We start from the raw sequence: 12,197 nt of genomic DNA on the forward strand, positions 1-12,197 counted from the left end.
ACAGTGGTTCTCAACCTGTGGGTCGCGACCCCTTTGGGGGTGAATGACCCTTTCACAGGGGTTACCTACGACCATCGGAAAACACAGATATTTACATTACGATTCATAACAGTAGCAAAATTACAGTTATGAAGTAGCAACAAAAATAATTTGATGGTTGGGGGTCACCACAACATGAGGAACTGTATTAAAGGGTCGTGGCATTAGGAAGGTTGAGAACCACTGCTCTACGATAATTTGCTACTTGCTTCACCAGCTTTGTTTCCACTGTGATGTATCTATAGCTCCATTTCCACAGTTTCCATGTGTACATTTGCTGTTTACATGATGCTGCCTTCTTGTGTCAACTTGCCTCAAAGGTAAGAACTTTAATAGTTAAAGAACTTACTAGTGAAGCCCAGCCAACGTGGCTCAGTGGTTGAGCATTGACCTACGAACGAGGAGGTCAGGGTTCGATTCCCAGTCAGGGCACATGCCCGAGTTGTGGGCTTGATCCCCAATAGGGGGTGTGTAGGAGGCAGCCGATCAATGATTCTCTCTCATCATTGATTTTTCTATCTCTCTCTCAATAAATATATATATATATTTTAAAAAGAACTTACTAGTTGACCTTCAGGAGAAATTACTTAACTTCTCCAAGTCTTAGTTCTCTCATTTTAAATTTGGATAAATGGAGGTAATAACAGTACCTTCCCCAGAGGTTTGTTATGGACATTAAGTGATATAGTTCATATGAAGCCCTTTGTACATTGTTGAGCACATAATGAATGCTCAATACATATGAGCAATTATTCTGTTATAATTTCTTCTCTGTGTACTCAATGACTACCAAAAAACTAGTATAATGTAGGAGTGTAGAAAAAGGTAGCTGAAAGTACCAATGAAAGAAAAGGTCAATCAATCAATCAATTAATCAATCAGTACTATCGAGCTGACAGGTGATGTTAGTAAAATACAAAACCAAGGACCAGAACTAACAGAATAGTACAGAGTCATAAGTCCCCATCCCAAGGCCTCGAACCTCAAATTCCACCAGCGCCTGATCTAGGTTCTTGGAAAGCTCGTTAAGCTTTTCAACATTGTTCTTCATTTCTTCCGTAGACATCACTTCACGTTTTCTAAACCCTTCTAGTTCCTTGTTGTAGCCCTCAAGTTTCGACTCAAATTCTGAGCACCTGAAAGTAAAGATAGGCCACTCATATTTGGACTTTCCATTCTGTGATTTTCAAAGTTGCAGCATTGTTCACCCAAAATCCAATCTCCTGATACAAGATACATATCCTATACTACTTATAATCCCACCTCCCAGAGACAGCTGATGGAAACTGTGTTTGGTGGTTAAATACTTTTAGAAGTTTTCCTGTACAGGTAAATGTATGTGTGTGTGCATGTATGTGTGTGTGTATGTATATATGTAACTTACTATATATGTATATGTATGTATGTATATATGTATATATGTAACTTACTACACACACACACACACACACACACACACACAGTATGTGAGCATATACACATTATTCATTCATTCATTACATACTTATTATTGAGTGCTTACTACATTCCAAGAATTGCTCCAGGCATCAGGGCTATATTTGTGAAGTACACTGTTACACTCCCTACCTCCATGGAGTTTGTATTTTAGTTGGAGAAAACCTGGAGAACAACATACATGGATGGATGGATGGGTGGATGGATGGATGGATGGATGGATGGATGGATGGATGGATGACTGGTTAAAACCATACTTAGAAAAAGATGAAATATTTCTGATAGGGATAAATACTCTGAAGAAAATAAAAGAGGACAGAGTGACTAGGGAATGGGAGTGAAAGGCTCCTTTAGCTGGAGTGACCAGGGAAAACCTGTCCAGAGGTTTGTCTCCTTCATCTATATCATTGACAAGCAGATCTTAACTTTACTTCTCCCTTTTCCTAATGAGACAGAATAATACAGAGTTCAGTGGACAGGTTCCAGAGTGAGACAGGCTAGGTTCAAATCCCAACTGTGCCACTTAGTAGCCATGTGATCTTGGCTAGGTGAGTTAACCTCTGCGTACCTCAGATATATAAAATGGGAACAGAAAAGTACCATTTTAGTATTTAATAAGATAATATATACAAAGTGTTCATAATTGAGCCTGGTCTATAATCATCACTATACAATTATTTGCTGTCACTCACTAAATTGTAAACTCTATCAATGCAGATTCATCCCCTTAATTCCTGTTTGTATCTCCAGTATTTAGAAGAGTATCTGGCACTCAGAAAACAATCAATATGAATGGAAAAAATAAGAGATGGACCACTGAGAACAGCTGTAGTGACATCCCATAAATTTGGCTATTATCTTGACACTTAATTCTGTTATGACAGTTTTAATGTTCTTTATTTCTTACAAGTAATTTATGAAAGTTAATTTGAGTTTCATTTCTAATTGAGCTGTGCGGTAAACAGCCTCTGATAAGGGCCCCATAGATCCCCACGACCTCTTGGTATTTATCCCTGGGCAATTATCTCCTCTTGAGTTTGGGCTCAAGTAACTCACTTCTAACAAATAATATGGCAAAAGAGATGAGATGTCACTTCCAAGTAGGTGACAAAAAGACTATGATCTCTCTCTCTCTCTCTCTCTCTCTCTCTCTCTCTCTCTCTCTCTCTCTCTCTCTCTATCTCTCTCTCTCTCTTCCTCTCCCTCCCTCCTCCCACCCCCCCCTGCCCCGTGGGAAGCCAGCTGCCATGTGAGCTGCTCTATGTAGAGGCCATGTAGCAAGGAACAGAGGGCCATTTCTGGCCAACAGCCATGAGGAACTGAATCCACGCACAGGCATGTGAGTGCGCCTGGAAGTGGATCCTCACACAGTCGAGCCCCCAGCTGGGAAGGAAGCTTGGCTGACCTTCTGGCTGCAACCTCACAACAGACCTGGAGCCAGAGGCACCCAGCTCAGCTGCATCTGGGTTTCTGACCCACAGAACCTGTGAGATGATAAAGGTTTGTGTTCTAAACTGATAGTTTGGGGATGATTCTTAATGTGGCAATAGATCACTGACACACATTACCATAACAGGACGTGGCCTATATAATTCCTGTTTCTTTAAAGTTTTTCTCAAGTTCTAAATGTTCTGTTTTCATTGTAAGGTAGAAAGTTTGGTATGTCTCCAACAAACCAGAGTTATTGTTTACTTCTATTTATGACCTTATTCAAGTTTCACTCTATTCATTTATTTTTAACTAGGGGCCCAGTGCACGAATTCGTGAACCTTAAAAGGAACTGTGGGCTGCGAGGCTGCGGTGGGCACAGGGGCAGGTCTTGGCCCATCCTCTGTGCCCCCGTCCAGCTCCTCCTGCCACAGCCCCCAGTCCCCTGTCTGCCGGCAGCCCTGCCACCGCCACTGCTCCCACACACTGATGGTGCTGGCCCCGCTCGCACCTGCTGATGGTGCGGAGTGATTGTGGCTGGTGCCGGTAGCGGGTGTGAGTGGTGGCTGCTGCCCCGATCGCCCCTCAGGAGCAGGAGGAGGTGGAGAAGCCGTCAGGGGCGATCGGGGCTGGCAGCCACTGCTTGCACATGCTGACTGTGCCGAGTGATTGGGGCCGGCACCAGGTGCCAGCAGTGGGTGCGAGCAGCATCTCTGGCGCCAGCAGCAGGTGAGAGTGCTGGGGGGGGACTGTGGCGTGCGGGAGCAAAGAATTTTCAGTAACCTCCAGAGGCTCGCTCAAATGACAGCGACTAGCACCCTGCCTTGGTCTGGCGCTCCTGCTCACCTGCTCCATCATCCTGCTGCGGCCGAAGCCCACCATGTTCCGCGTGCGCCCCTGGTGATTAGCATACGTCATAGTGACCAGTTGTTTGGTTGTTCAGTTGTCCCACTGTTCGGTCTATTTGCATATTAGGGTTTTATGTATATAGATTATTTATTTAGGATATTTGATATATAAGGGTTGATGATGCTTTAACTTTCTTTTATCCACCTAAGTAACCATCTTGGAACATGAATGTTTTTGCCTTGATATTAATATCACTGGCTCTCCTTGCTTTTTCATTGTATTTCATACTATACTGCTGCCCATAGAAAAACACAAGTTTCCTCTGCTATCCATCAGAACAGAGCAGGAACAAAGATTAGATCAGCAGCAAGATTAAATCAGTTATTAAAAATTTACAGGGAATAAAGAGGACAGAGGAACATGTTAAATAACACCTCAGAGATGCAATGAGCAAAATCTAGATTTGGAGACAAATGACCCAGTTTCTTCAATAGATAAATTGCAAGGAAAAAACTTTGATTGACTACCTCCTGCACGCCCCCTACTGGGGATCGAGCCCGCAATCCTGATTGAATATGCCATGACTGGGAATTGAAACAGTGTCCTCTTGGTGCATGGGTTGATGTTCAACCACTGAGCCACACTGGCCAGGCTGAAGAGGAGACTTTTCACTGGGGTCTGCAGAAATCACATGGAGACCAGTAGGAAGGGTGTAGTGACCAAAGCACTGACCCTGCTCCCAGCAGCGGCAGGCTGAGGCTATGGAGGAATACCTTGGCTGTGGGGGGTCCCTCTGAGAGGTGTGAAGCCTAGTCCCTGACTGGGCCTCCCAGGCCACAGCACCCAGAGCCAGGAACAGGCATCCAGGTAGTATCCAGAAAAGCGGTGGGTTATAGTCTGGCAAGGAGAGGCAAGCCCGCTGGAGTTAAAGCCATCTGTTTAAAGGGCCAGTGCACAAAAAATTCATTCATAGACACTACCCAGGGCTCTGGCAGAGGGACGGCTATGAGAACAAGCACGCCTGAGGACAGTCTGGGGTGCTGGCAATGGGGAGAGGTGTGGGGGAACAGCCACCAGGAGTCTTGGTACTAGATCATCCTCTGATACTGCAGCAGCCATTTTTCTTTTTCTTTTCTTTTTTTTTTTCATTTTTGCTTGTTTTAAAAAATAATTTTATTGATTTTTTTTAATTGTCTTTTTTAAAAAAATCTTTACAGTTGTTCCTCTTCTCCTCCTCCCCCAATAGCTCCCCTCCACCCGGTTCCCATGCCCTTACTCCCCCGCACTGTCCTCATCCATAGGTGTACGATTTTTGTCCAGTCTCTTCCCGCACCCCCATCCCCCTTCCCCCCCCCCCCCCGAGAATGGTCAGTCCACTCCCTTTCTATGCCCCTGATTCTATTATATTCACCAGATTATTCTGTTCATCAGATTTTTATTCACTTGATTTTTAGATTCACTTGTTGATAGATATGTATTTATTGTTCATAATTTTTATCTTTACCTTTTTCTTCTTCTCCCTCTTCTTAAAGAATACCTTTCAGCATTTCATATAATACTGGTTTGGTGGTGATGAACTCCTTTAGCTTTTGCTTATCTGTGAAGCTCTTTATCTGATCTTCAATTCTGAATGATAGCTTTGCTGTGTAGAGTAATCTTGGTTGTAGGGTCTTGCTATTCATCACTTTGAATATTTCTTGCCACTCCAGTCTGGCCTGCATAGTATCTGTTGAGAAATCAGCTGATAATCATATGGGTGCTCCCTTGCAGGTAACTAACTGTTTTTCTCTTGCTGCTTTTAATATTCTCTCTTTTGTCTTTTGCTCTTGGCATTTTAATTATGATGTGTCTTGGTGTGGTCCTCTTTGGATTCCTTTTGTTTGGGGTTCTGTGCACTTCCTGGACGTGTACGTCTATTTCTTTCACCAGGTGGGGGAAGTTTTCTGTCATTATTTCTTCAAATAGGTTTTCAGTATCTTGCTCTCTCTCTTCTTCTGGCACCCCCATAATTCAGATGTTGGTACGCTTGAAGTTGTCCCAAAGGCTCATTACACTATCTTCATATTTTTGGATTCTTTTTTCTTTTTGCTTTTCTGGTTGAGTGATGTTTGCTTCTTTGTATTTCAAATCTTTGACTTGATTCTTGCGATCCTCTAGTCTGCTGTTGGATCTCTGTATATTATTTTTTATTTCAGCCAGTGTATGCTTAATTTCTAGTTGGTCCTTTTTCATATCCTTGAGGGTCTCACTAAATTTATTGGCCTTTTCTAGAAAATTCTTGAAAAATCTTATAACCATGGTTTTGAACTCTATATCCCGTCGTTTGCTTTCCTCCATTTCTTTCATTTGTGACCTGTTTCTTTGTCTCCGGATTTTGACTGCTTCCCTGAGTTGGTAGGGTAGCTTTGTGTGCTAGGTGTCCTATAGGGCCCAGTGGCTCAGCCTCCCCAGTTACCTGAGGTGGACACTCTTGGTGCACCCCTTTGTGGGCTGTGTGCACAGTCTTGTAGTTAAGCCTTGATTGTTGTTGGTTTCACTGGGAGGAATTGACCTCCAGGCCAATTGGCTGTGAGGAGCAGCTGTGTCTACAATGGGAGAACTTCTGTGCTGGAGACACCCCTATGAGGTAAGACTTGCTTCAGTGGGGCTTTGGTGCTCACTGAGTCTGCCCCCTGAGTGTGTCCCTTATGGATCTGAGGAGTTGTAATCTGGATGGTCCTACTCTGACCCCTGGGTACAGTGGCTCTTGTATCTCCAAGGAGGTGCTAATGTAGCCTCTGCTTGAGGCCACCCAGCAGGAGCTATCTGCAGATTCCTCTTCTTTGTTTGGGTTTTGGAGGTGCCCAGATGAGGCCCAGCTGTGAAGCAATGCAAGCTTTTGTAGGGCCTTGGGTCTTCTTTTGGATGTTCTGGGCCTCTCTGACTCAGCTGCAGTTTGATAGGTAAGTTTAGATTTCAAAGGACCAGGCCATTCATATGCAAAAGCCTCTGTGCACAGCTTGGATGGGGCGGAGTCTCAGGGTGGAGCAAACAGCAATGGCTTCTTGTCAGCCCTGCCCTAAGAGGCCCCTGGGTCTCAGTGTCCCTTGGTAATTGCTGCAAGCACCTCTGAGAGAAAGCCGCCCTCAAGTTCCGCCCCCTTAAGTTCCGTCCACTGCCAGACAGTCCAGTTTCTCCCCGTATGAGTCTGGGTCCCCAGAGTCTCAACTGGAAATGGAGTTCAGAGCAGTCAGGAGCTGTGTCTCCCTCCGGCTTGAAAAAGCCAGCTGCGTACTCAGTTGCCAGCCCTCTCTGTGCACACGTGCCTCCATGCCTCTGCCTTTACTTCCGCACCTCCTCTGAGTCTCAGTGTGCTTTTCTCTTCCCTTCTAGTTGTAGAATTTCCACTTATCCAGCCTTCCTGTGGTTCTGGATGATGTCTGTTTTGTCTTTTAGTTGTAGTTTTGAAGTGGTTGTGCAAAGCGGCAAGTTCAGGTGTTTACCTATGCCGCCATCCTGGTTTCTCTCTATTCTGCAGCAGCCATTGTCTTGGGAGAAACAATCCATTGCACGGGGCTTCAGCCTGGGGAAAAGCAACTACCCCACCCTCCAGCATCCACTCCCCCAGCCCTTTGGAATTTTCCTCACCTCACCCTGAATTTTAAGCCCCACTGAGGAGTCAGTGGCATAAACTGGGAGTCTTCAGGCATTGTCAGTGAATTGCTTTGGGGTGAGGCTATTCCTCCCCCACATTCCAGGGAACCTTATGGGAGATCCCATGGAGACACCACCCACCCTCAGCCGCCAGTAGACCCAATCTCTAGGCTTCTGCTCTGCTAAGGTCAAGTAAAATATCCAGGGCAAAGTCAGATGTGTGACTGGGGGTGGGGAGACACACCTACTATTTTGCCTGAGGAGAGTCTTGGGTGCTGGCACTGGGGAGAAGTGTGGGGGAGCAGCCACCAGGAGTCCTGGTACTAGATCATCATCTGAACAGCACCTCCCCTTCATGGGAAATCCAGCGACCCCATCCTCTTGATTCCATAATAGGCTCTTTTGGAATAAAGAGCTTCCAGATTAAAAAGTCTCAAGGCATGCATTACAACCAAACCAACATTGCAATAAATATTAAAGGGACTGCTTTAAGAAGAAGAAATTGAGAGAGAAGGAACATAGGTATAACGTGGCAATATATAAGTACATATCAATAAGAACCTTAAAGGTAAATGAATTAAATGCTCCAATCAAAAGACATGGTAAGCTGAAAGGATAAAAAGCATGACTCATATATATGCGGTCTATAAGAGACCCACCTCAGAACAAATGATTCACAGAGACTGAAAGTAAAGTGATGAGGGAAAATTCCTTGCAAATGTAAATGAAAAATAAAAAGCTAGAGTAGCAATACTCATATCTAATAAAATAAACTTAAAAACAAAGGTCATGAAAGAGGCAAAGAAGGTCACTGTATAATACTAAAGGGGTCAATGCAATAAGAAAATATAACCTTTGTAAACATATATGCACCCAATATAGGAGCACCGAATTTTATATATATATATATAAATTTAACACTTAGTGGACATTAAGGGAGAGATTGACAGCAATACAGGCATAGTAAAGGACTTTAACACTCCCCGCTACCTGATATCATTGGATATATCTTTCAGACAGAAAATCAACAAGGAAACTGAGACCCTAAATGACACACAAGCTCAGAAGAATTTAATTGATATTTACGGAACATTTCATTCCAAAGCAGCAGAATATACATTCCTCTCAAGTGAACATGGAACATTCTCAAAGACAGACCACATGTTAGGACACAAAATTAGTCTCTACAAGTTCAAGAAGATTGAAATTATAACAAGCATCTTCTTGGATCACAAAGACATGAAACTAGAAATCAACTACAATAAAAAAAATCCTCAAAAACATTCAGACACATGGTGGCTAAATAGCATGGCGTTAAACAATGAATGGGTAACCAATGAGATCAAGCAAGAAATAAAAAACTTCCTGGAAACAAATGAAAATGAACACACAACCCAAAATCTATGGGACACAGTAAAAGCAGTCCTGAGAAGGAAGTTCATAGCACTACAGACCTAACTCAAAAAAACAAGAAAAATTATCAGTAAACTATCTAACTCTACAACTTAAAAAATTAGAAAGAGAACAACAAGAAAAGTCCAGAGGAAGTAGAAAAAGAAAGCAATAAAGATAAGAGTGGAAATAAATGACATAAAGACTAAAATAGCAATACAAACTGAAACCAAGAGGTGGTTCTTTGAAAAGCTAAACAAGATTGATGAAACTTTAGCCAGACTCATCAAGAAATGAAGAGAGAGGACCCAAAGAAATAAAATCAGAAATGAAAGTGGTGAAGCAACCACTAACATCACAGAAATACAAAGGATTGCAAGAATATACTATAAACAACTATATGCCAACCAATTGGGCAACCTGGGTGGAATGGACAAATTCCTAGAAACATACAATCTTCCAAAATTCTATGAGAAAAAATCAGAAAACCTGAATAGGCTGATAACAATGAATGAAATTGAAGCAGTAATTTTTAAAAACTCACAAAAAAACTCACAGCAAACCAAAGTCCTGGAACAGATGGCTTCTCAGGTGAGTTTTAATAAACATTCAAAGAACTAAAACCTATCCTCCTTGAACTATTTTAAAAATTCAAGAGGAGGGAAAACTTTCAAACTCTTTTTGCGAAGCCAGCATTATCCTAATTCTAAAACCATATAAAGACACTACAAAGAAAGAAAATTACAGGCCAATATCCATGATGAACATATATGGTAAAATTCTCAACAAAATATTAGCAAATTGGATCCAGCAATACATTAAAAAATCATACACCTTAACAAAGTGGGATTTATTCTGGGGCTGCAAGGCTGGTACAATATTCACAAATCAATAAATGTGATACATCACATAAACAAACTGAAAGATAAAAATCACATGATCATATCAATTGATGCAGAAAAAGCATTTGATAAAATCCAGCACCCCCCCCTTTTTTTTTTATAAAACCTCTCAGTAAAATGGGACTAGAGGGTTCATACCTCAATATAATAAAGGTCATATATGACAAACTGACAGCCAACATTATTCTCAATGGGAAAAACTAAGAGTGTTTCCCTTGCCCCTCCACCCACTAATGTTCTGGCCAATGCAAGTGGTGGTGCAGGAGTCGGCCGGCCAGCTCTCCATGACCCTGAAGGTGCAAGAGTACCCGGCCCTCAAGGTTCCTTATGAAACAATGAACAAACGCTTTCAAGCTGCTCAGAAAAACATCGACCGTGAGACAAGCCACGTCACCATGGTGGTGGCCGAGCTGGAGAAGACCCAGAGCAGCTGCCCTGCCATGGACTCCATGGTCAGCCTTCTGGATGGCATGGTGGAGAAGCTCAGCATCCTCAAGAAGAAGGCGGTGGAGTCCATCCAGGCTGAGGATGAGAGCGCCAAACTATGCAAGCGCAGGATCGAGCACCTCAAGGAGCACAGCAGTGACCAGCTGGGGGCCACCAGCTTGTGGAAGCAGAAGCACATGGACCACATGGTGATGGAGCACCTGCTGCGCTGCGGCTACTACAACACGGTGGTGAAGCTGGCGTGGCAGAGTGGCATCCAGGACCTGGTGAACATTGAGATGTTCCTGACAGCCAAAGAGATGGAGGAGTCCCTGGAGAGATGCGAGACAGCCACCTGCCTGGCCTGGTGCCATGACAACAAGTCCCAGCTGCACAAGATGAAGAGCTGCCAGGAGTTCAGCCTCAGGATTCAGGAGTTCATTGAACTCATCCGGCAGAACAAGAGACTGGACGCCATGAGACATGTGTGGAAACACTTCAGTCAGGCCGAGGGGAGCCTGCCTGACACTGGCAGGTCATGGGCATGCTGGCCTTCCTGCCAGACACGCACATCCCCGCACTACAAGGACCTGCTGGACCCGGCCTGGTGGAGGATGCTGATCCAAGCAGTTCTGGTACGACAACTACTGGCTGCACCAGCTGGGGAACACTCCGTGTTCACCCTCACCCTGCAGGCCGGCCTCTTGGCCATAAAGACTTCATAATGCTACAAGGAAGGCGGCAGCTCCAGGAGCCCCGACTGCCCCGTGTGCAGCTGCTCCCTGAACAAGCTGGCGCAGCCCCTGCCCATGGCCCACTATGTCAACTCCCACCTAGTCTTGCAAGATCTCGGGCGACATGATGAATGAGAACAACCCGCCCATGATGCTGCCCAACGGCTACGTTTATGGCTACAACACTCTGCTCTTCATCCGTCAAGACGATAAGGTCGTCTGCCTGAGAACCAAAGAGGTCTTCCACTTTTCCAAGGCCAAGAAGGTGTACATCATGTAGTGCCTCGCAATGCCTGTTTCTTGCAACCAAAGATCCGTGAGCAACAGCAGATGCTTAGGAGCAGAGGAAGGAAGAGGAAGGAGAGGGAGCAGTCTGTACTTGAAGCCACACTTGATTGTAGGACTTGGTAATGGGAGTCAACTAGCTGATGCATCCAGGGGAGACTGGAACTTTCCAGCACCTTCCAGAGACTCAAGACCCACTGGACACCAGGGAGACCCGAGGAAGTTTCAGCAACAGTTTCCTCCCTGTTGCTCGTGACCAACCCTGGGAGCAGGTGAGTCCTGCATGGTGGCACCTTGCATGGATGGCTCTCGCCTCCTGCCTGCATGGCTGTGCCCCCTGTGGGGCCCACTGGCCATCTATGAAGCCTACGTGGTGGTGACACTCAGCTCCAAACACTGTTGTCACAGATGAACGTCCAGCTGAATAACTGCAATGACTGGGATCCAGGGAACCGAATAGCCGATGCTGCTGTCTGTAGGTTTGTGCTTAGTGCTCAGTTGCATGTGGATGTTGCTTAGCTAATAAACTGTACATGTAACCATGTAAAAAAAAGTGTTTCCCTTAAGAACAGGAACAAGACTTTCACCACTCTTATTCAACATAGTACTGGAAGTCCTAGCCACAGGGATCAGATAAGAAGAAGAAATAAAGGAGATCCAAGATGGTGGCCAACGGGACACCTGGATGCAACATAGTGTGTGAGTGAGAGAGTGAAAGCAGAGTACGTGGACATGCAGGGAGTGTCTGTATTTGTGAGTGAGGGACAATTATATTCCACAGGGCTGTTGGGGACTGGTGGACCAGGCTCCCACTGCTGGGAAGCCTGTACTACTGCTGAAATCTCTCCTGGAGTGGCCAGCTCTGCCGCAGAGACCATGACATCTTGAAGGGGAGAGTGGCTGTGATCAGAAGCCCAGCCTTACCTTCAACTGGGGAGACATCAGATACCTCCTGGGACCCTACAACCAGAATGCCCAGGGACCAGCTGCCTCAGTGGTGAACCCACGAACACCAAGACTCCAGCCTCCCCGACTGCAGGCACCTAAAAAGTTT

At 44.8% G+C, this 12,197-nt stretch overlaps 1 protein-coding gene and 1 pseudogene across 3 annotated transcripts in view; one reads left to right on the top strand and one right to left on the bottom strand.

Annotated features, from left to right (window-relative positions):
* Positions 1 to 12,197, bottom strand: part of DNAH3 (dynein axonemal heavy chain 3) — a gene marked incomplete at its 5' end in the record, with an annotated part of 194,103 nt that overhangs the window by 133,393 nt on the left and 48,513 nt on the right. For both annotated transcript variants that reach the window (XM_079759768.1, XM_079759767.1), the window contains one exon: positions 1,022 to 1,175. In XM_079759768.1, coding sequence (XP_079615894.1) covers positions 1,022 to 1,175 — 154 coding nt within the window. The remainder of the gene's footprint in view (positions 1 to 1,021; positions 1,176 to 12,197) is intronic.
* Positions 9,957 to 11,138, top strand: LOC307106915 (E3 ubiquitin-protein transferase MAEA-like; annotated as a pseudogene). The gene has a single exon. The product of its transcript is annotated as an E3 ubiquitin-protein transferase MAEA-like (transcript).

This window comes from Cnephaeus nilssonii, assembly GCF_951640355.1.
Source record: "Cnephaeus nilssonii genome assembly, chromosome: 2".
Lineage (NCBI taxonomy): Eukaryota > Metazoa > Chordata > Mammalia > Chiroptera > Vespertilionidae > Cnephaeus > Cnephaeus nilssonii.